This window comes from Nansenia antarctica (genome assembly GCF_963989245.1).
Source record: "Nansenia antarctica genome assembly, chromosome: 10".
NCBI lineage: Eukaryota > Metazoa > Chordata > Actinopteri > Argentiniformes > Microstomatidae > Nansenia > Nansenia antarctica.
In genome coordinates, this window is record NC_137680.1 from 33,717,660 (window position 1) to 33,740,580 (window position 22,921).

General features: G+C 41.5%; 1 protein-coding gene across 1 annotated transcript; it reads right to left on the minus strand.

The window, feature by feature from the left end:
• Positions 1-19,489: 19,489 nt before the first annotated feature.
• On the minus strand, positions 19,490-22,469 carry malsu1 (mitochondrial assembly of ribosomal large subunit 1; the record flags this gene model as incomplete). Its single annotated transcript, XM_080541225.1, has 4 exons — positions 22,134-22,469; positions 21,631-21,806; positions 21,426-21,507; positions 19,490-19,641 (listed from the first exon to the last, which is right to left on the minus strand). The coding sequence occupies exons 1-4, from the start codon at positions 22,429-22,431 to the stop codon at positions 19,490-19,492; spliced, it is 708 nt and encodes a 235-aa protein (XP_080397351.1). The 5' UTR covers positions 22,432-22,469.
• Positions 22,470-22,921: the final 452 nt, after the last annotated feature.

The following is a 22,921-nucleotide window of genomic DNA, read 5'->3' on the forward strand; positions in this document are numbered from 1 at the left end:
GGAATGGACAGTGAACTATACGTTCACTGTCCATTTTTTATTGACAACGGAATTACATGCTGGAAAAACATGCAGCTAAAATTCAGGGAACATTTGGACCTTCAGAGACACACGGGAGAAGTACGGGAAAACAGGGCTGATGTGGGTGTCATCAAAGGTAAGAGTTTGTTTTCTTTAACCTCCGTTGCGAAAGGGCCCCCGCCGCCACCTTGCGGGTGGGCCTCGGGATTTTGCGGTACGCCACTGAACTGGCGAGGGAATATTTTTGATTATTGACAGCTTCTTCAAAGACAACGATCTGGAGTGGAAATCCTGCAGTCACATCTGTACCGATGGAGCGGCAGCAATGACGGGTAAGGTGCGTGGGCTGCTTGGGCGTAGGGGTGTAACGATACATTGATTCACATCGATGCATCGATTCATTGACTAACGATCTGATTACATCGACGCAATGTAAAAACATCGATCTATATCGTCATCTTAAAGATACACCTTTATTTTGAAATGGCACATTCTGCGTGACTGTCACCATTTCCGTGCAGCGCGCGACTAGCAGCGGCAACTACAAAGTCAAAGAGCGCTGCACACTGTGCAGGTCAAGTCATGGCGAGTAGCAGGGATAACGACGACGAAATTCGCTCTCCCTCTCTCTCTCTCTCTCTCTCCGCCCCCCCCCTCTTTCTGTCTCTCTCTCTCCCTCTCTCTCTCTCTCCCTCTCTCGCTATGTTTCCCGATTGGTAAATCGTGCTGCACCTGTTAGGCGCGTCATCCAATCACACGTCCGTGTTGACATACTCCAAGATGGCGACTTCCATCGTCCTGTCAAACACCGTATCGTAATTGTATCAAATGTATATTGTCGACACACGTCAAAAACTTAGTTGCGGATAGACACGAGCGTTGTTACAACATTGAATCTATACCCTCTGAGCGAGTCTTTAGCACTGCAGGTGACATTGTGCGTTCAGAGCGTAGTGTTTTGTCTCCTGAACATGTTGATCCGTTAGTTTTTTTTAAGAAGAACACTGGAGGATATACTTAGTGATCTGTCAATATGCACTAAGAATGCGGAATTGTTTACATTTGTTTTGTTCTCCAGCTGAAATTGCTTATTTTGGTTAAGAAGAATGTATATAAGATGTACTGCACTGTACTGCATTTGCACTTATTATTTATTATTATTTTATTATTATTTATTATTATTGCACAAATATACTGTAGGTTAAATGGTGACCTTGGTTCAGTTCTAACTGTTAAAAATACTGTGTTTATGAGACAGTAAAAAAGTGAACGTTTACAAAAATCCTGCCTTAAAAAAGGGGGGACAAGTTCTTCCAGTTTTGTTTCATAGGACATTAATGTTTTAAAGCTGAATATCTCTTGTTTGTGAGACTAGTGAACGGGTCTTTTTTCTTTTTGTAACAGAAGAATACTGTATAATACAATATGATTTAAATGCTGGATACCTGGAAGAGCTCACAAATAAAATGGTCAAATCATATTCTAGTTGTTTTTGTGAGTTGATAATTGTGTTAGATTGGCATATGATATCGCGTCATATCGATCATATCGTCATATCGTCATATCGAAATCGTATCGTGACTGACATTGTGATATCGTCAAACATTGTATCGTCATACAAACAAATCGATATAATATCGTATCGTGATGAAGCTGGTGATTTACACCCCTACTTTGGGCGTGTGATGAAGGTGAACCCCGAAATTAAGTGGATACACTGTATTATTCACCAGGAGGCACTCGCCAGCAAAAGGATGAGCCCTGAGTTAAGTGCAGTTATGGATGACGCAGTTAAGGTGATTAACTTCATTCAGTCCCGGCCAATGAACCACAGACTGTTTCAAACTCTTTGTCATGGCAGCGGGTCAGAGAATGAGCAGCTACTGCTTCACACAGACGTTCGCTGGCTGTCTCGTGGCAGTGTGTGTGTGTGTGTGTGTGATGAATGAATTAACCATTGAGGTGTTTGGCTAGGTGGCACATGTATTGGCCAATTAGCTCATGTAGTCTAATTTTGAATGGCAGTGTTTTGAAATGGCAAACATGTGACTTTATGTCAGATTGTTGTGTCTTAGGCAGAGAACCGTGTTTAGTGCATTTAAAAAGTGCCATTTTGAATAGCAAAATGTGTGTAAAGCAGAAAATGTGTTTAGCGTTTTGGAGACTTGAGAAGAGGTTTTGCTCTCTGTGTGTGTCAGTTTAAATAATTGTGCTATGCATGTCATTTTATTGTGTTAGCAATTGGAAAAAAATGTAATAGAACACATGTGCTGTGGACAGATACATATAGGCTAGTTAAAAGTCCCAGTGCTGTTATACTGTATATCGGCACTCATGGAATGCCTCTTGTCCAATCAAATTACTTGGTCGGAACTAACTGTTGTATAATAAATATATTATATTTATATTTGCAAGTTAGTGTTTAATTGAACATTTTTGGAAATAATCAACACGCATGAGTGAGGGGGTACTTCTGGCATGGCAAATCAGCTCAAGGGGTACACAAGACAAAAAAGGTTGGGAACCACTGATTTAGCGGACTAGTTAGGCTGTAAATTGTCAATCCCATCTGGCAACCCTGCCGCTGTTGTTCATCGCGTAGGCTAGTCTACACATTAATAATAAAAGAAAAAATATAGCCTATATATTCATCTTTTTTAATGTAGAAGGAATCAGAATATGTCACAAATTAATTTTAGCAAATTGTATTCAAATTGTACTTAAAGGGAATTATTTTCACCGGACATTATGACCGAAGAGGTTTAAATATGTCGGACTTCAACAGATTTTACCGGACAAAGACCGGTAATTACCGGTTAACGGAAACCCAGGGAGGCACACACACCGTAGCCAAGCCTTGACCACAGTTCAATCTGTATGCATAGGCCTGCGTTTTTTTGCATGTGGGGCATTCTTGTACACGGTTGGAGACGCAGAAGGTCTTGCAAAGGCAACTGTATGCCGGGAAGTAAGAAGGGTGTACCTTGCTCTAAAGCAGGGGTGCCCACACTTTTTTGAACCAAGATCTACTTTTCAAGTAGCCAGTCTGCCAAGATCTACCAGTCTAGTTTCAACATCGCAAACGTACACGCACGTACTACAAACACACACACACACACAGTTCCCAGCCTGCATAGTAAACTCACAATACACTTTCTCTCTCTCTGTCACACAGCCACACAGGAGAAGACCATCACAAACCCTCCCTCTTTGCTATTCACACTCACACACACACAGACACACACATTTGCCAGTCTGCATAGGGAGCCATAGCACAAACCCTCCCTCTCTCCCCCCTCTCTCTTCTCTCTCTCTCTCTCTCTCTCTCTCTCTCTCTCTCTCTCTCTCTCTCTCTCTCTCTCTCTCTCTCTCTCTCTCTCTCTCTCTCTCTCTCTCTCTCTCTCTCTCTCTCTCTCTCTCTCTCTCTCTCTCTCTCTCTCTCTCTCTCTCTCTCTCTCTCTCTCTCTCTCTCTCTCTCTCTCTCTCTCTCACACACACACACACACACACACTCACTTTCTCTCACTCACACACTGACAGCCAGTCTGCAGTACCATAGCCAACTACTGATCCAACAAACAGAAAAGTCCTCCTACCATTCTGGATGGAAGTTGTACGTTATTGGTTTCTTACTTGGTCCAGCTTCCCCACTCATTTGTATACCCTTTCTTTAGTATTATATAGTAAATAGTAGAAATTGGAAGGCTAACTAGTTAATTAGTCTCGCCGGTATTTTGTAGTTGGCGCTGTTGACTGCGCATGCGTGGTGAACCTGTGTTAGGTGTTAGGTGAAAAGATCAGATCTCAGACTGGCTTACCTGTACATCAATCAAGTGGCAAAAGCCATAGTGAGGATGGATGATAGGCGAACTTTTTTTAATTTTATTTTTTTCTCTCTCTCCTTTGGGGCTTTGTTCAATGCCATGCGATCTACCCATACTACCTTTGCGATCGACGTATTGGGCACCCCTGCTCTAAAGCATTACCTCACTGTCTTCATCAATTTCCCTGGTCACCTGGAAACGAGAAGAATCCAGCAGGAGTTTTATTCAATTGACGGTTTGGGCGCTGCATCATTTTGACGTGTATTAACGTCTGGTCTAACTCCGGTGACTGTATATACAGAACATAATCCTCTAACATTCCTAAATTCATTGAAATGTCCGAACCAACGGCTTATCCGTTGGTCACTTATTTTACAATCATATACAATAGACATAATGCACATTAAGGGACAATGTAGTGGCAGATGCATTGTCCCGAGCCCCCTGTTGAGTTTTTTCTTGGTTGTTGTATTTTTTGTTGTTGCGTCCTGTACCGTGGTTCTCTCCCCTCTTAAATTTGCTTCATAGGTACCCGTTGCTGGGGTTGGAGTAGGCGGTGGGGTTTGGACGCAGGTGCAGGGCCTGTTCAGGTTTTGTTTTCTTTGTTCGCTTATCTTAGTTGTACATTTTTATTTTTTTATAGTTGAAATTGTGTTTATTATAGTACTGTCTTTGTAGGGGGGGGGGGGGGGGGGGGGACGGCCCTCTGGCCTTGTTGGGCCTACTAACATTTGTTTGTCCAGGTAGGCTACCTGGTGGGCGGGGCTGGAGCCCGATCAGGTGGATTAGGGGCAGCTGGCGCTGCCTCCTGGTGATTGCTTAAAAGAGGCTCCAGTCCCCAGCTCTCTCTCTCTTCCACCAGCACCATTTGTTCCTTTTTGTTATATTGCTTTACACCATACAACACCTCCTCACCATACTTTCCACTGCATCCACTCACTTACACTACTGACATACTGATTATCATACCACATTGGATTATTGCCTTAGTTCTCCGTAGTTATATTTAATACATTCTTAATTATATATCGTTGATTTGGTGTGTGTCTCCATTTTTGTTATGGCCTAGAGCTAGGTCGTAACATTTCCATAAGGCACACTGTGCTTAAGGTGTAAAACAACACTCAAACCCCCCTAAAGGTGTCAAAACACACTCAGACCACACTTATAAAATGTACCAAACCACTCCACAACCACACACACTAAGATGGCTAAGCCATTTGGAAGGCCAAAAAGATGTTAAAATGCAACACATTTATGTAGCAAAAGATAAAATAAGTTTAAAACACAAAAATGGATCAAGCATCCATATTTTTAAAAAGTCAGCACGGCAGAATGTTAAAAGTGCAATGTAAAAGCTCCTGACGTTTCACCACACTGTGGCTTCTTCAGAGGAAAGAATAAGAGTGAGAAAAGAAGGGGAGGAGGTGTTTATATAGCCTCAGTAGGCGGGACAACAAGGAAGCTCCTGATAGGTTGGAACTCCTCAATCAAATGGCTCACCTGTCTAATTAGAAACCTGACAATCATAGGCCTCACCTGTCTAAATCGATACTAATCACTGTCCCTAGCTAGCGAAAAACCATCCCTGGCTAATGAAAAAAACGTGTCCGCAAGCCTTATTGTTTTGTTTCACTAGAAATTTCGAGGAAGCAAGGTTGAAGATCCCGTAGATGACACTAAAAACATGTAAATAGAAAACACCTCTAAATGTCCCCCACGGTGTAAATATTCACTTTGTGTTTTAATCTGTGTTTTAATCTCAACCCAGAGAGGCAGCAGCTGCGCGACATTAGCCTGCGTACTGCGTAGCCTGCCCTGAAGAAGAAGTGATCTCAATCAGTGCCAGGTGTGCCGCGGCGGCTCCATTTAAATCATGGCGAGAAAACTACTCGAACGAAGTCGTCCAAGGTGTGGGAGCACTTCACTTTAAAAGCTACAGAAAAATGTGTTTGCTGCAACATATGCAAAACCGATTTTGCATGGCACGGGAGCACAACGGTGATGCGAGAACACCTCAAAAGAAAGCACGTGACAGTGATGGATGAAGACGGCTCAGCAGGGTAAGTTATACGTTGCGTTTTGAAGTGAGGATCGTTCGTTTCACTGGCACAGCTGTAGGCCTAAGTTAGTTCTTCTCGTTTATCTAATAGATTCTCCCTCTTAATGACCTATTGTATTTTTAGCTTGCTATTCGCATTCTATGCCTTCAGCACCGGAGTATGCTCATAGTCACTTGTATTAGTAAGGAGGAGACGCACTTGTGAGTTCTGGCGAAGCGTCAGCTAAATGACTAATGTAATGCGATAGCCAGTGAGTGTTTGCTCGCATTCATGAATTCAATATTGCATGCTATACAACAAACTAAAACAATGCATGCATTGAGTTTTAAAATATGCTATATTATGCATACGCATACTGTCTCATTTCAGAAAAAAACAACTCACCATGACTGGCTACTTGACTGGGAATAAAGCTCCATGCACACCACAGCAAGCAGCTTATTTGACACTATCTGTCCTCAAGATGATAGTGACTGACATGAGGCCACTATCAATGGTGGAAGATAACGGCTTCAGAGAAATGGTCAAGACCCTCCACCCTGGGTACACTCTACCCTCAAGGTAGGGTTTCTAACTTTTAACTTTTTGACTTATCTGTTTTCATGCTTTCTTGTTTTTTTATGCTTCTCAGTTTTTTTTTTCTTCTATTTTTTCTCTGTAGCACTTTGAGATTTGTTTCGAATGTAAAGTGCATTACAAATACATTTATTATTATTATTATTTAGGACCCATTTTACCAAGCTGATGGAGAAGAAATATGAAGAGACATCCCAGGAAGTGAAGATTGCAATAAAGGCCAACAAAAGCAAAATTGCTCTCACCACTGATGTGTGGACAAGTGTAGCCACTGAAGCATACCTCGGCATCACATGTCATTACATCAAAGATGATTGGAAGATGGAGTCAATTTGCCTCACCACCATGCCACTGCATGACAGACACACTGCATCCAACATTGCAGAGTGGTTGGAGGAGGCAGTAACAACCAGGTTTGAAATTCCTCCTAGCAAAATCATCGCCATTGTGCATGACAATGGAGCCAATGTTGTGGCGGCAGCTAACATACTGGAGGAGAAGCATGGGTGGATGTCCGTACGGTGCACTGGCCATACCTTGCAACTCGTGATCAATTCTGCATTGAAGCACCCAAGCATTGACAAAGCTATTGGGGCTGCAAGGTGTCTGGTGGAGAATTTTAAAAGAAGCGAGCTAGCCTGCACTAAGCTAAGAGAGAAACAGCAACAAATCACTGCTCCAATGATAAGTGTTACTTTGTGTTCAATATGTTATTACGACGTCATAAAGAGGGGTTTGAGCTAGCAGGAGTCCCGTACAAGAACAGACGCCAGTTAAATAGTAGTAGTAGTACATTACAGTATTTACTTTGTGCTTATTGCTTCTCCTCTCTCTGCAGGTCCATCCAGGTTCTCTGATGGCCCATCCAGATTCTACAATTGATGCCACCCAATTTCACCCCCCCCCCCCCAGCATCCCCCAGCAAGAATACACCCATAGTGAGGGATCTGCAATTGACTGTCTGCCCAGAAAAGCCTTATTATTTTTTAAAGATGTGTTAGTTTTGACCTCTTTCCTAACAAATACTTGTACGTATTTTTGCAAACCTTTTATTACTTTCTTTATTAGCAATGAATAGGTTCAACCAAATAGATGTATGACTTTTTTTTTTTAGCCTTGACAGTTGTTAGAGTTGAATGATGTTTTCATAATGTTATACTGTTATAAATGTTTTAAAGAGGACACTCTTTAAGAGTACATTCTGTCCTATACATTTTGTATTCTGTGAATTCCGTACATCCCGTGTTGTTTGCTGCCGCACAAACATACAAGCTCATCATTGTACAAAATCTTATCTTGTGTCTGAGGCTAGGCTCCATTCCTTGGGGCCCGGTCGTAAATCTGATTTTGCTAAACACTGTTTTGTTCATCAAACCGCCTCCCCCTACCCATGTGTGTTCCTACCAATGTGTGCTTCCTCACGAGGCTGGCTCCCCCTGTCCATGTGTGTCTTTCTGTGTTTGAGAATAAAATGCTGGCTCAGGAGAGGAAAAGATCAGTTTGAATCCGGGGTCTCTCAGAGACCTCGGGATTCACTCTCCTTGGCAAGCAAATAAGAATCATGATGAATCCAGGCCTCTTTGTTGTTTGAAGTCTACTACGGTCTGTTTGAACTAGCGATGGGTTAGCATGACCTGCTTTACAACCAGGCTGAATCAGAATATAGCATTTAACCCTAGAACCTAACAACAGTATTCTTGTAATTTTATTAAGGTTGTTTTCCAAATACATCTGTAAAGTGTTTAAACTGTTTGAGAAAAAAAGTGCAAATATAAACGGAAAAAAACCTGTGTTCAAATTGTGCACAATTCTTGGCGTGCTTGAATTTTGAATCTCACATCAGTAATCTCACTAAAACCGCCTATTATCAGCAACGATTTCACTCCCAGGCAGATACTGAGAGACTTATGCATGCTTTTGTCACTAGCAGGATTGATTATTGCAATGCTCGTTTTCCTGGTCTATCTAAGAAAACTATAAATTAGCTACAGATCATTCAGAATGCAGCAGCACGTGTACTGACCAAGACCTGAAGGAGAGCACACATCTCACCTGTCTTATAGTCTCTTCATTGGTTGCCGGTCAGTTTTAGAATAGATTTTAAGATCCTTATATTGGTGTTCAAATCACACAGGATTAGCCTGAATACATCTCAGACATGATTTTCATATATGCTCCCTCTGTATGATTTAATATCATGATTAATTACATTTTTGAACAAATAGAAAAAGGAATAGGGAAATCTCTGTATGCAGATGGTGGAATCTGAAATATATACAGAAGAAAATGCAGACGGCAGTTGAGAAGGTGGAACAATGGGCAAATGAATGGGGGTTTAAATGATCAATACCTAAAACTCAGGTTATTTGTTTTTCTAAACGATCTTTTAAGTTATATGGGCATACATTAGAGCAGGTTAATGTAATTAGATTCCTTGGTGTTTTATTTGACAAAAAGTTGACCTGGAAACAGCATACTGAGAAAGTAAAAGATAAATGTAAAAAGGTCAATAATGTGTTAAGATGCCTGGCAGGGAGAGAATGGGGAGCTAATAGAGCATCATTGTTTAATGTATATCAGGCATTGATGAGGGCTTCTTTAGATTATGGATGTTTAGCATATATGTCAGCAGCAGTAAGTCATCTGAAAAAGTTGGACGTGCAGCAAACTCAAGGACTTAGGATATAGTGGAGCATTTAAAACATCTCCAGTAGCTGCAATACAAGTTGAAGTTGGGGAACAGCCACTGTAGATACGAAGAATTAAACTTACGTTAGCATACTGGGTTAATTTACAAGGTCAGAACAGTTCACATCCTACTAAGCCAATCATACAAGACTGTTGGGAGCATAACACTGACTATGAGTTTTGGATGGATAGGGAATACAATAGCTAAATGATATGATTTAGATAAAGTACAGTACAGTCCAGTAGTTCCACATTCAATGATCCCACCTTGGTTATTTGTAAATCCACTGGTAGATTTAGCTATACAACAAGAACTTTTGCAAAATGTATCTCCAAAGCCAAATCGGGTAAGCACCTCAAACAGATACGGCCACTCAACACGATCGAAGGCCTTCTCTGCATCAAGTGAGAGTAATGCCGTATCTGTCGCCCCCTTCTGGCTGTGCAAAATATTGAGCACTCGTCTGACATTATGAAATCCTTGTCTACCATGAATAAATCCGTTTTGATCTTCCCCCACCACCCGAGGAAGCAAGCCCTCCAATCGTTTTGCAAGAACTTTACAGAGAATTTTAGTTTCTGAATTTAAGGCGAGGCTACCTTCCCTAGACTAAAACAAAGAAAGAAAATAGATATCACTATGAACACATTCCCAGTTTGTTATGTACATAAAAACTAAGGAAAATGTATTGCAAGTTTTCTGAATTGTATTATTGTTTATGTTTATTATGCAAATTAGATGCTAATTGGACTAAAAAGACTAATTGGCCTCATGTTTTCACATTTAGTATTTGGTTTTCCTGGTTTTGGAAGTAATGTGATTAGGGCGCCCCTCATGGATGTGGGGAGAAGACCATTCTCGAAGGATTCCTGAAACATCTCCATAAGAGGTGAAAGTAATTTGGATTTAAATTTTTTATAAATATCTATAGGGATACCATCTGGACCCGCTGATTTTCCAGCTTGCATACAGCCAATCGCTTCAACAATTTCCAACTTTGTAAAAGGTCTGTCTAATGCTCTACTTTCCTCCAGGTTAGAAGAGCACTCAGAGCTATACAATTTCCCATAGAAGACTCTGAAGGCCTCATTAATCTCTGTAGGGTCCACTCAGGGTTTCCGTTAACCGGTAATTACCGGTCTTTGTCCGGTAAAATTTGTTGAAGTCCGACAAATTGAAAAGTCGTCGGACATTATTGTCCGGTGAAAATAATTCCCTCTAAGCACAATTTGAATACAATTCGCTAAAGTTCACATTCTGATTCCTTCTATTTTAAAAAAGACGAATATATAGGCTATGTATTTCTTTTATTATGATATGATTTGACACCGGCATGATGATGACTCCTAATGTGTAGGCGGGCCTATGCGAAACAGCGGTAATAGTCAGGTGCCACATGGGATTGATGCCAGATGGGATTACAGCCTAACCAGTCTATTACCGCTTAAACCCAGTAGCCCATTCGGCGATAACCCGGCCCATCTGGCAACCCAGAGTTCAGAGTTGAATGGAAAGAAACTTTCCCCTGGCTGCGTTTAGATGAGGAAGGAAAAATGTTCTGCAGTGCTCACCGTGCAAAAAATCGGGGAGGAATAACGGATTCACGAGAGGAGAAACGAATATGAGAATGTCGGCTCTCACTGATCACAGGCGGTGCAGTGAGCACATATCGGCGGTCAGTTTGAGGCAACAGCAAACCGCTATGCAAGGCCACTGTGAGCAGGCTAATGCAACGGCTAACAATAAGCTGCACTCTCAGCTACAAGTTGCATTTCACATGGCAAAAAATGGCATCGCATGTGCAGTATGTGGGACTGACTGAGCTACTGAAAGCAGTTAAGGCTCCAGATTTTGTCTTGAGTGAGGGCATTTAGCGCCACAGCGACTCCGTTGATGACATGGAAAGGGCACTGGAAGACGTTGTGATGGATCAGCTGGATGAAAAGCTAAAGGGGAGTGACTTCATTGGAATTATCATTGATGAGACAGTAAATATCACCGTGGACAAGAAGCTGATTAGCTGAAGCTGATTGCTGACCGCACAGAGTGTATATTTGACAAAGTGGTGGAGGTGCTCCGCGAGAGAGGTGTGGAGCTGTCCCGCGTCATTGGCCTGGGCTTTCCATTCAGGTGCACTGTGGTGCCCACCGAGTTGCGCTGGCCGCGCTAGATGCTGCAAAGGCTGTTGACCAGGTAGGAGCCTACAAGCGCACAACTGCTTCTGTGTACTCCTTTTTTCCACCTGGTTATAGAAATGACGTTGTTTTATTGATTAAAAAAGGGTAAAACTGGAAAGAGAAAATAGAAAACTCACATTAATCCCAAACAATTTAACAAACTTCAGTTAACGTAATGTGGAGTCCGTTCATTGATCGATGCTGTCTGTTCAGTTCCCAGTGAGGCGCCCGTTCAGCGCTGGACATAATGGCATAGCGCGCATGCGAATCATGTTATATTATTATATATTATATAGCTTGCATCTAATCGTATCGGATGAGAAATAGACATTAAATGGCATATATAGGCCGCTACACAACAGTTATCACCGCGACAAACAGCTATATTATATTTTAATATGATGACCGGAATATCTCACGTTTGTCCGGTAAATCGAAATCTTCCCGGACACGATGTCCGGCGGCAATTTTTCTAACGGAAACCCTGGGTCCACTATAGTTTTACCGTTTGGAGCTTCAATACTGTTGATAGACCTCTCTGTTTGTTGTTGTTTAATACGCCATGCTAGGAGTCTTCCGGGCTTTTCCCCCTGGTCATAGTAGGACTGCAGTAAATCGGCAGCTGCTTTATTAGCTGACAATTCATTATATTGTGATCTAAGTAGGAGTAATTTTGTATGTTTGTCTGTAGAGATATGTTTGTTATGGTAGATATCCATTTCAATTTTTTTTATTTCCTCATCTAATGTCTTCATTTCAAGTTGTGCCTTCTTTTTCTTTGAACTAGTAAAATAAATGATTTGACCCCTAATGAAGGCCTTGAATGCCTCCCATCTCGTGCTAGCAGATGTTTGGGAAGTGTTACATTCAAAATACAAATCAATTTGTTCATCTAAAAAATCGATGAATGTGGGGTCCATAAGCCATCCCGACTGAAAGCGCCATCTTGGGGGATCACTCACTAATTTAGTATCTTTATAAGTCAAGGATACGGCTGCATGGTCAGATAAAACTATGCTGCTATAATGACATTCATACATTTTGGAAAGAAGTAGGGCTGAAACCAAAAAGTAGTCTATACGTGAATGAGTTTTATAAGTGCTGGAATAGCAGGAATATTCTATTGCATTTGGTCTACCATGTCTCCAAATATCCAATAAATTCAATTCTTTCATAAAATGTTGTATTGTCTTTCTCGACCTGATATGAGTATCATCTAAACCAGTTGATCTGTCTCTTAATGAATCCAACGTGCAATTAAAGTCGCCACCTATTATGTATCGCCCAGGGAGATTTGAAATAGTCCGAAATAAATGATCATAGAATTTAGGGTCATCGTCATTGGGACCGTACACATTTATCAAATGTATACTTTCGGACAATAAAGTGCCCTGGACCATGATATATCTACCTGCAGGGTCCTTAACTATATTTTGAATCTGTAGTGGGACAGATTTATGTATCAGTATCATAACCCCTCTAGCATGAGTGGTATAGGAAGCAGACAGCACCTGACCCTGCCATCTGTTTCTTATTTTAGAAACATCCTCACTCAGCAGATGAGTTTCTTGTAAAAAAAACTACCTTTGATTTCAAGAGTTTTATCCTGCTCATCACTTGCTTCACCTTTGTAAGTTTGTTCAGACCCCTACAGTTCCATGAGGTAAATTTTACCTTACAACTATCAGACATTGATTACAGTAGTACAATGTACTGTATCTTTGAGAATCGCTTTGATAGCATGCACTGACAAACCACACCCACATATAAAAACAAAACAAAACAAACCAAAAAACACCCCGAATCCCATGTGAACTTAAAGCCCATGACATGTCCTCTGGACATCCCCCCCTCCCCTCCCACTCTACCGCTTATAGCCAAAGCGAGTCTCTCTCTAGCTTTAAGTTATTCTCTTCAGCTCTGAGTCTGACTACCTTTTTTACAAAGTACTAACCACTTAAAAGTATGTAATCATGAACTATGCAACATTTGCAACCTGTAGCCTACATAGGCAACCGCCACTGTGTTAAACGTCTGCACACAACAAATAGGCTTACTCACATACCTGGGACCCACGTCGTTCGAGGGATGAAGAAAGCATTAGTAGAAATAGAAATCAAATAAAAATCAAATATAGCCTGCAACCATTGTCCACATCAAATCCGTGATGAGTTGAAAGTCCCAAGTAAATACATGTCATTTCGGCTCTGTCCAGTGCCTGGGTGCACCCATATAAACTAAATGTTATTTGCTGTCCAGTGCTTGGATGCAAAAACGTAAATGTTTCTCCTTCATTTCAATACTTTTTAAGCACTGTCCACAACAGTAAAGTTGGCCATAATAATGAGGAAATGAAACTCCACGAAATGAATAGAAATGAAAAGGATAAACAAAAAGAATAATCACGTCTTCATTTGTGGAAATATAGGCTATAAAAATAGAGTAGCCAAGGTCTATAGGCTATAACGTTAATAGGGCTATTGCCGTTATGCATTCTCGACGGAGCACTCCATCACCAGGTCCGCCTCGGTCTTTCAAAGAGACTGGACAAACTTTTCCACTTCTGCAGCAGCAGGCGTTTGGAAGGTGTGGGACCTCTCATCACTTCTGCAGCAGGCGTTTGGAAGGTGTGGGACCTCTCATCGCGTTTGGAAGGTGTGGGACCTCTCATCGTGTGTCACCAGGAGCCGCGCTGGAAAGATGACTCTGTGTTTGTGGATGCCCTTGTCTCGAAGCCTCTTCCGCACGTCATCGTAGCTGCGCTGCATGCTGTGCTCACCAGCGGAGAGGTCCTGATAAAAACGCACGTGCTCCTTGTTGTAAAGGACCTTTCCTTTGATTCTGGCTGCCTTCAATGCTCGTTCCTTGTCCTTAATGTTCAAGAACCTCATAATAAATGTCCTTGGACGTGTCGTGTTCGAGTCGTTGTTTGGTGGAGCGCCGATTCTATGAGCCCGTTCAATTACCAAGGCAGCTCGTGGGTCCAACCCCCGAGCCTCCGGTAACCATTTTTCCAAAAATGCGACTGCATCCTGGCCCTCTGCCTTCTCCGGTAAACCCACCACTCTCACGTTGTTTCGACGGCTTCTGCATTCCAAGTCGTCCACTTTGTTGGTAAGGCTTTTGACGGTGCTTTCCAATGCGCTGACTTTGGATATTAGCCCGTTGACGCTGTCTTCTGCATCGAAAATCCGTTGTTCCGCTTGTGCTACGCGCCCTGTGCATTCTTCTACCTGTTTCCTTACATCCGCAATGGTTGCTTGCACAACATCAGTTTTCTTATAAAGACCGCTTTTCAAGGACAGTATGGCTTTCATGATATCTTGATTGCTACTCCTGTCTGGGTCCAATACCTCGCCATCTCCCTCATCGGGGTCATCCTCCATGTCCGCCATGACAGTGCTCGTTCCTTCACTCTCCGAATGTTTATCGTCAAGTCGTGGTTCCTTTTTATCTTTTTTGGCACTTTTTCGTGACATTTTGATTCCCAGTACTCTTACAAACGTGTTGCTTGACTTTAAATAATATTATGATTAGTATTGTAGGATTAGTTACATGCTAGCAGCAGAGCTCAAAAGCCGCGACCTCCTAGTACCACGCCATAACCGGAAGTCCGCCGACTACTCATTTATGACCGCTAGGACCATAGGCAGATGCCTTGTTGGTATGTAATTTGTTCAAAGTGTAAGGCGATCAACTTCTCCAGTATCGATTTAATTGAGTCGTCACTTTACAAGCGAGTTCGTTTAATCTCAACGAGACGTCCTTGATATCACTTCTTAAGATGATATGATCCAATCAAATATTAGGCACCACTACTGAACTGTTCATTAAGATAATATTTATTCAAGCACATCAGCAAGCAATAATAGTTCATTTCCATGGAAAAGTGGTCTCATCTAGTTTCACCTCTGCAGGCCCGTCTCAGCTAGCCGTCAACAAGTTAACTGCAAGAGCTCCACCAGCCCAGAGTCCCGTTTTGCCTTGGTACATAGTCTTTATACATTTCATTTCACATTTGGGCTGGGTGGTGCCCCCCCCCCCCCCCCCCCTATCTAGTAGTTTTCCACTTGTCCGTACAAAATCCGTTGCAGCTGCTCGTTAGCATGGCCTTCAATTCCTCTCCTGTGTGGGTGCTGAGAGTCTATGTATGTTATCAGTTTGAGTGTCCTGCTAGCGTCTCGTTCCCATGGTGATATCATACTTTGTGAGCAGAGCATTGTGTCAGTGTCCTTATCAGAATGTCTTGTTATCAGAATGTCTTGTGAAAACACAACTATTGGAGTTTACACAGTAATATTAGGATTCGATTTACAAGTTAGAAGAATAGACTTATCATTAATCATTAGTTATGAAAGTACAGAAAAATAGAATATTATAACAGCAGGTGTAAAATGGTTGTTAGCACATAGGTAAAAAATAAGTAATTTATAGGCAGTTTGAATCATAAAACGTTCTTTTAGTCAGGAGCTTGTCTTCTTCTTGTCGCTCAAAAACAGAACCTCTCTTTTGGCTTTGCGTGACCTTCCTATTGTTCTCAACTGACCGCATTCACATATTATTTAAATGAGCACATAGTACATGATTTATCACTTCTAGTGATTTTAATACAAATTCCCAACAAAAGCAAAAAAACAAATAAAGTGTGTTTACCCCCTCAAATAAATTAACTTAGCCCCAGTCAGATCCATATTTAGAGGTAAGTTACCTCAGGTAACTTTAGCTAGCAAGCTAGTTTAGAGTTAGTGGCAGTGGTGTGCCGTCAGGGCCAGCAAGGCCTTCTCTGCTGGCCTAAACATCATCAGAATATACATTTTATTTTAATATATTTTTTCCACAAATATGTATTAATGATTCCCCATAGTCTATTCTCTTCATTTCATAGCTTTCCTCTTGGTTGCGCTGCTTCCAGTCTCCGATTGAGATTTGGAGGGCTGGCCTTTATGTTAGAGCTTTTATCCAATCAAAATGTGTTGCTAGGGGGCTCCAAAATCTGCCCAGCCTGCACGCTAAACGGTGCCGCGGATACGACCTGTAACTTAACGTTGGAACGAGAAAACCTGTGGCGTTCCTAGTAAACCTACGTAGATGCGAGCAAAAGCAACAACGGCGCCTGCTGTAAGGCTCAATGATGTCAGCACCCAGCACGTCTTTTGATTGGATACGCACTATTGATACGCACTATTGATATTCACTATTGAGATGTGTAACTATGCCGGTAGATGTGAAACTTTTGAAAGTGCCAGGGAAACGGAGCGCCACAACGAAAGCTTTCGTTGACTGATCGATAATACTGATCGATTGTGTCCTGTTTTTGGGTAAACAATAACTTTCATTTAGGGGACACGATAAAAGCGCCGAGTCCACAAACAGGAAACTACGTTGAGCTTCTTTCTTTTCTGGCTGAAAACAACCCAGATTTACATTACCACCTGTCCACAAACAAAGTGTTTACTGGGACGTCAGTCAAAATACAAAACGACCTGATTTTTGCTATTGCTTAAGTGGGAGAAGAGATCAAAATGGAGATTAAAAAGGCACCCTTTGTCGCTATTATGGTGGACGAGACGACAGACGTGGGTAATGTAGCGATCTTAAAGATGTTAGTTTAACACTCTTCATTGTAAATGCGGATTTATTGATTAAAAATGCTTCGGAAATATTAATATAACTCTGTTGTACTTGTCTGACTATGTTAAGGTGATGCAACGCCCGGTTATACTGTGTTTCTGTCTAGTTTCTAGAGCCATGGCGTCATAACGATGGTATTAAGAGGTAGAATAATTCAGGTAGGAATGTGTCGGACATCACTGAAGGCCTAGGTGTGAAATGCACCGCCCGCCACTGGTTAGTGGTAATGTATAGCTAGTTAGATAACTAAGCGACCTTGGGTTCCCTGAAAGGTGCTATATAAATGCAAGTTATTATTATTATTATTATTATTATTATTATTATTATAACTAGCTAGCTAGTTTTTTCCACCATAAACCATTTCCTGAAGTCACAACCATCTCCCACTACTGAAGCTACAGAGCAGCGATGCAGATCCAAGGTCAACAACATTCGATCTCTGATGCCCAGCTCCTCCTCTCTGTCTCCCTCTGCTACCAACCCCTCGCCTGGGAGTTTGCCATCCCTCCCATGCTTCACAGAGGTTCAGCAGAGCCACATTATTGAAATCCTTAGAGGTATGAAATCATGCACTTGCGCCCTGGACCCCATTCCCACTGCTCTGCTCAAGTCATACATCCCCATTCTCAGCCCATTCATTACTCAAGCTGTTAACCTCTCCCTTCGAACTGGTCATGTCTCACCTGCTCTCAAAGTCTCTGTCATCCGCCCCCTTTTCAAGAAGCCCACCCTGGACCTGGAGGTTCTAGCCAACTATAGGCCTGTGTCCAACCTTGCCTTCCTGTCCAAGGTGCTAGAGAAGGAAGTTGCTTTCACTAGGGTTGACCCTCACCTGACCTTCAGTGACCATTATAAAACACCTGTGCAAAACCTCCTATCATCTCAGAAATATTTCCAAACTCCGTCCCACTCTAACCCTCAGATGCAGAGAAACTTGTCCATGCCTTTATCTCCTCAAGACTGGACTACTGCAATGCGCTCTTCATCAGGATTCCTGGCAAAAGCATATAGAAGCTGCATTGCATCCAGAACAGCGCTGCCAGGGTCCCGATGAGAGTCCGCAAATACGAGCACATAACCCCCACATAACCCCCATTCTACACTCACTACATTGGCTCCCTTATTCAAAAAGGCCTTTGACTGTTGAACTGTGTTCATTCTTGTGATTTATTTTGTGTGTTTTTTGTTAAAGTTAAATGTTTTAGGCTGTTTTTTTGTTTTGTTTTGTTTTGACTCTGTAGCACTCTGTAGCCTGCTGCTGTGTACCCAGGCTTGAGACAGGGTTTTATATTGTAGTAATATTAATGTAATACACACACACACACACAGCATGTTGAAGGGGAGATAGACTATGGAGGACCAAGTCTGTCAAAATTAACAATAAATATATAGATAAATAAATGAATGTATGAATACATAAATGAATGAATACACACAGTATAATGTTAGTAAATATGCTACGTTACGCTGTCTGCATGTTTCTCCCGCTATCTGAGTCGCACCACGCACTTGCCTCAAGAACATTCCGGTGCAGGTTAATACACCATACAGGTTATGCATGCTCACGGGCATTAGCACTTCACAAAATATTTTTCCTTTTCTTGACTTGCAGCCTAAAAAATATAATATAATAACTAAAATATCTTATAGCAGTGTTAATCGTGTAAAGGAAAATGTAAATAGCAATAGTGACAAGAAAACTGTTTATTTGGGGGAAAGACGTGTTGATCTGTTAACAATGTACATCAGCTCAACTTGTATCACTGCTGCCCTCTACTGTTCCTGTATGGCCAAGGGCCAGTCCAAAATACCGTAAAAACAGTACCACTACAAACGGTTCTTGTCATGGTAAATAGCCCTTCGGCTTCAGGTACTGTCGCCATCTATCACAAGCGGCATCAAGCTGCTAACCTCCACCCCCTCCCAGGAGTGTTTTGCACTAGTCTGTACATATACCCTAACTGTACATTGTATTGATATCCATTGCCCATGTTCTGTGCATATCACACTGTATAAATATATTTACTGTACATATCATATTGATATTCATGCTCATATATTTTTTATATTCATATTATATATATTCTTTTACTTATACTCACTGTAATAGCGTATACTGTCCCACCATGCACTGTCCATATATTCATGGCTTTTGCACTGGTTAGATGCCGAACTGCGTTTCATTGTCTGTCAATGACAATAAAGTTGAATCTAATCTAATTTAATCTCAAAAAATATTTATGCATCTGTAGGCAACAAGAGTGTAATTAAAGATTTGATGAGAATTATTTAATTAAATTCAAAGTTTCATCGAATTTCTTACAAATGGCCAAACAAGCATAATATGATCATATTACTGCCAAATCCCCAACATGGGCGACTGGATCAGATGGGTCAACAAACAACATCTGCAAACCTGCACAAAACATACACCTTATGAAAATACATCGTCTCCACCAGTGTTAGAAAGGTCAAGGGTCATTGTCATTCTAAGAGTTCTTTGTTCAATCACTTGACTTCAGATCCATATATGAAGTCCTCTGGAAGAGTCTCAGGAGGGATTGAGCTCAGCTGCTTGTCGTAGGAGCGGAGTGTCCATAGTTTCTCCAGCTCATACACCTCCCTGCTCTCTGGCAGCATGAAGTGGACTACCATGCTTCCTGAAGGGAGAGATAAGGGAAAGGGGGAAAGGGATTCAAGCTTTGTCCTTGCACAGAGTACAACAAAATGTATTCATGCTCTAGGCAAGGGGTCAGAGCCATTGAAGGCGACCCTGGAGCAATTAGGGGTTCAGTGCCTCACTCAAGGACACTTCGACACGTGGCCAGCCGGGATTCGAACCGCTGTGAGCTGCTGACCTTGCGATCATTAGACACCGGCTCTACCGGCTGAAACACAGCTGCCCCACTAATATAATATATAATAATGAAATAGTATTGAACTACCGTATTTTCCGCACTAAGGCGCACTTAAAAGTAAAAAAAAAACAAAAAAAAACGACAGTGCGCCTTATAATCCGGAGCGCCTTATATATGGATCAAAATGTAAAAATTACATGACCAATAAAAACAATTTAATAATAATAAAATGTTTCAGTACGACTGGTAAACTACAAAGCCGCACCGCTTGCAGCATTACGGTAATCAGTAAACACCGGTGTTGTGCTTACTCACAGTCCCACACCACAAGACCCCAAGTAAAGAAGACTAAACAGAGTTTCCGAGGGAACAAAGTGAGATTCTTGGTGCTTTCAACTTGAAGTTTTAAAGTACCCACTCGATATAATAAACAACAGTTTAACGATCACTAAACACTTATCATTTGTGTATTGGATTCATTATTCTCGTTTGCCGGAGGCTACCGGTAAGGGAGGGTTGATTTGTAAACATACTTTCGTTTTAGCTCGTGTTCAAAAGCAAGAACTGTGTGTTCATCTAGTTATGTGTAGTTATGTGTTTTTAGCATGTCGATGTTCTCCCAGTATGTTGTCATGTTATTAAAATACAGTTTAGACCTTCGTAGCGATGTGTTTTGTTAGCTGTTAGCCGCTAGCAGCGTTTGTTGTGGTTTGGTCAGTCACTTTTCTCCCATTCAGTGTTTGAGATGAACCAACATTCAAATACGCCTGTCGTGTTCAATCTTTCTCTGATTTGAATGTATGACACATCATTTGAAAGCTTACAATCTGTAGTTTAAGCATGTGTAAAAACTGAAAAAGTACGTTGCACATTTCACCAGGAGCTGTCACATATTGGTTGTTGGTTATAATTGTATAGCCTATTGGTTGTTTTCTGGTGTTGTTTTGCTCTGTTTGTAGTCTACTTGATGTATTTTTATCAGCTGTTAAATCACCACAGCGGTTAATCCACTAATAGAGATAATAGCAGATTGAAAATGCTTGTAGCTAACTACTCTATATCTCGTGGTTGCAGCTATTGCGAATAGCTATTCACGCGAGTCAGCTGTGAATCACCGCAGGTCCTTGACGCTTGTTGCAAAAATGGATGACGAACGGCTGATACTTGAGGTGGAAAAATATATATTTTTGACAGTGGAGCAGGTAGAACGTTGATGGTGACAACGCTCAGGTGGAGCTTGGACAACGGGAAGTTGACACAACACCGATGGAGAGGTGACGCAACGCAGTAGGTGGAGCTTGGGCGTAACGCAACCCCAGTCAAACGTTTGACTGCAGTATCTATTCTATGCGCCTTATAATCCGGTGCGCCTTATAATCCGGTGCGCCCTGTATATGAAAACATTTCTAAAATAGGCCATTCATTGAAGGTGCGCCTTATAATCCGGTGCGCCTTATAGTGCGGAAAATACGGTAATTCATTCCTTAGAATGAATTTACCACTTATCCAGACAGTTATCTACATTTGTTTTATTTCACTAGATGTCTAAAATAGACATTTGCAATGAACTCAGGATAAGACCATACCAAAGTCAATGCACATCCAGTCCTCTGCATCTTTTCCTTCAATCTTCACATGTGTGTCCTCATGTTTCTTCATAAATTTGTACTGTGAAAACATTAAACATGTCATGTTTACTTAATAAAAAAAACTGGCACATATATAATGCATAAAATTTAGTGCACATTTTTGTTCAGCAATGCACAAATGGTGTAAAAAGGTTAGGCCTACCACTTTAATGGCATAGAGAGCCATTGCACGAAGATGTCTTGATGAAGAACCGCTGACAACAATAAAGTAGTCTGTGTACATGAGCTCTTCTGGTACTTTTATGACACAGATATCCACTGCGTTCTCTTGACGGAGTAGAGAGACCAACACATCTATGTTAAAATCCTGCAGAGTGTCTGTGGGCAAAGGAAACAGAGTAATGCTTTTAAGTCACACTGCACATTGACTATGACTCCTTAAATGCATTAAATTACATTAAAATTAAATTACATTAAATTAAAACATAATTATGAAAACTAGTATGATCTAATCTAACCCCCCCCCCCCCCCCCCCCCCCTATCATCAATCTGTGTCACACACACCAAATGCTTTATCATACGTACAGATCATACGGTATGGTGCCTTCCAACACCCAGGCCAGAGATATCTAGTAGCCTACTATCAATGGTATAATAACATCTCCAGGTTATATATGTTACAGTTTTAAACACAAAGTGCTTACTTTGGACTGAGTCACTCTCCATCTCATCTTCTGTCTGACACGTGCCAGTGCTTCCCTCCTTTAAAACAGGCTGTTCACTGGGAAGGTCGGAGGAGTATCTGGTCATGTTGTGGTCAGAGGAGTAATATCTGGTCATGTTGTGGTGCCATGACGACACAGACTTCTGAGGAGCAAAGCATGTGGAACGTCTATGCGAGACACCTGTGCTATACCTTCTGATGAGGCCGACATACCCTCGCACAACATTCGGTTGAAGTATTTTTGAGATAAACAGTTTGGAACAATTTAGAACACACATGACTTCACTGTCTTGGCGTCGCTATCCACATGCATTGGTTTCTTGGTCAAGGATTAGAAACAGGAAATGCTGTTGATTCTAGAATTCTGATTGGATGAGGCAGAGGTCGTTTCTTTGCTGGTTACGCCTACTACAATGTACTTTACCACCATCTAGCGGAAAGGAGTGGAAGTTGTTTTTAATACGTAACTGTACAACTGTAAATACTGTAAATCAAGTTCACATAAAATTAATTGGTCTCTCACCCACTCAAAACTGACCCATGTAAAAACAAAAGTGTTAATAAAGACAATTTGAACTTCTTCAGGTGAGAGGAATAGAAAGGTGTAAGCTCCATGGTGAAATGTATGTCCAGACTGTAACAGGATATATATATATATATATATATATATATATATATATATGCCATTTAGCTGACGCTTTTATCCAAAGCGACTTACATTGCAGTGAGTACAGTACATATGGTCCCAGTGGGACTCAAACCGATAAC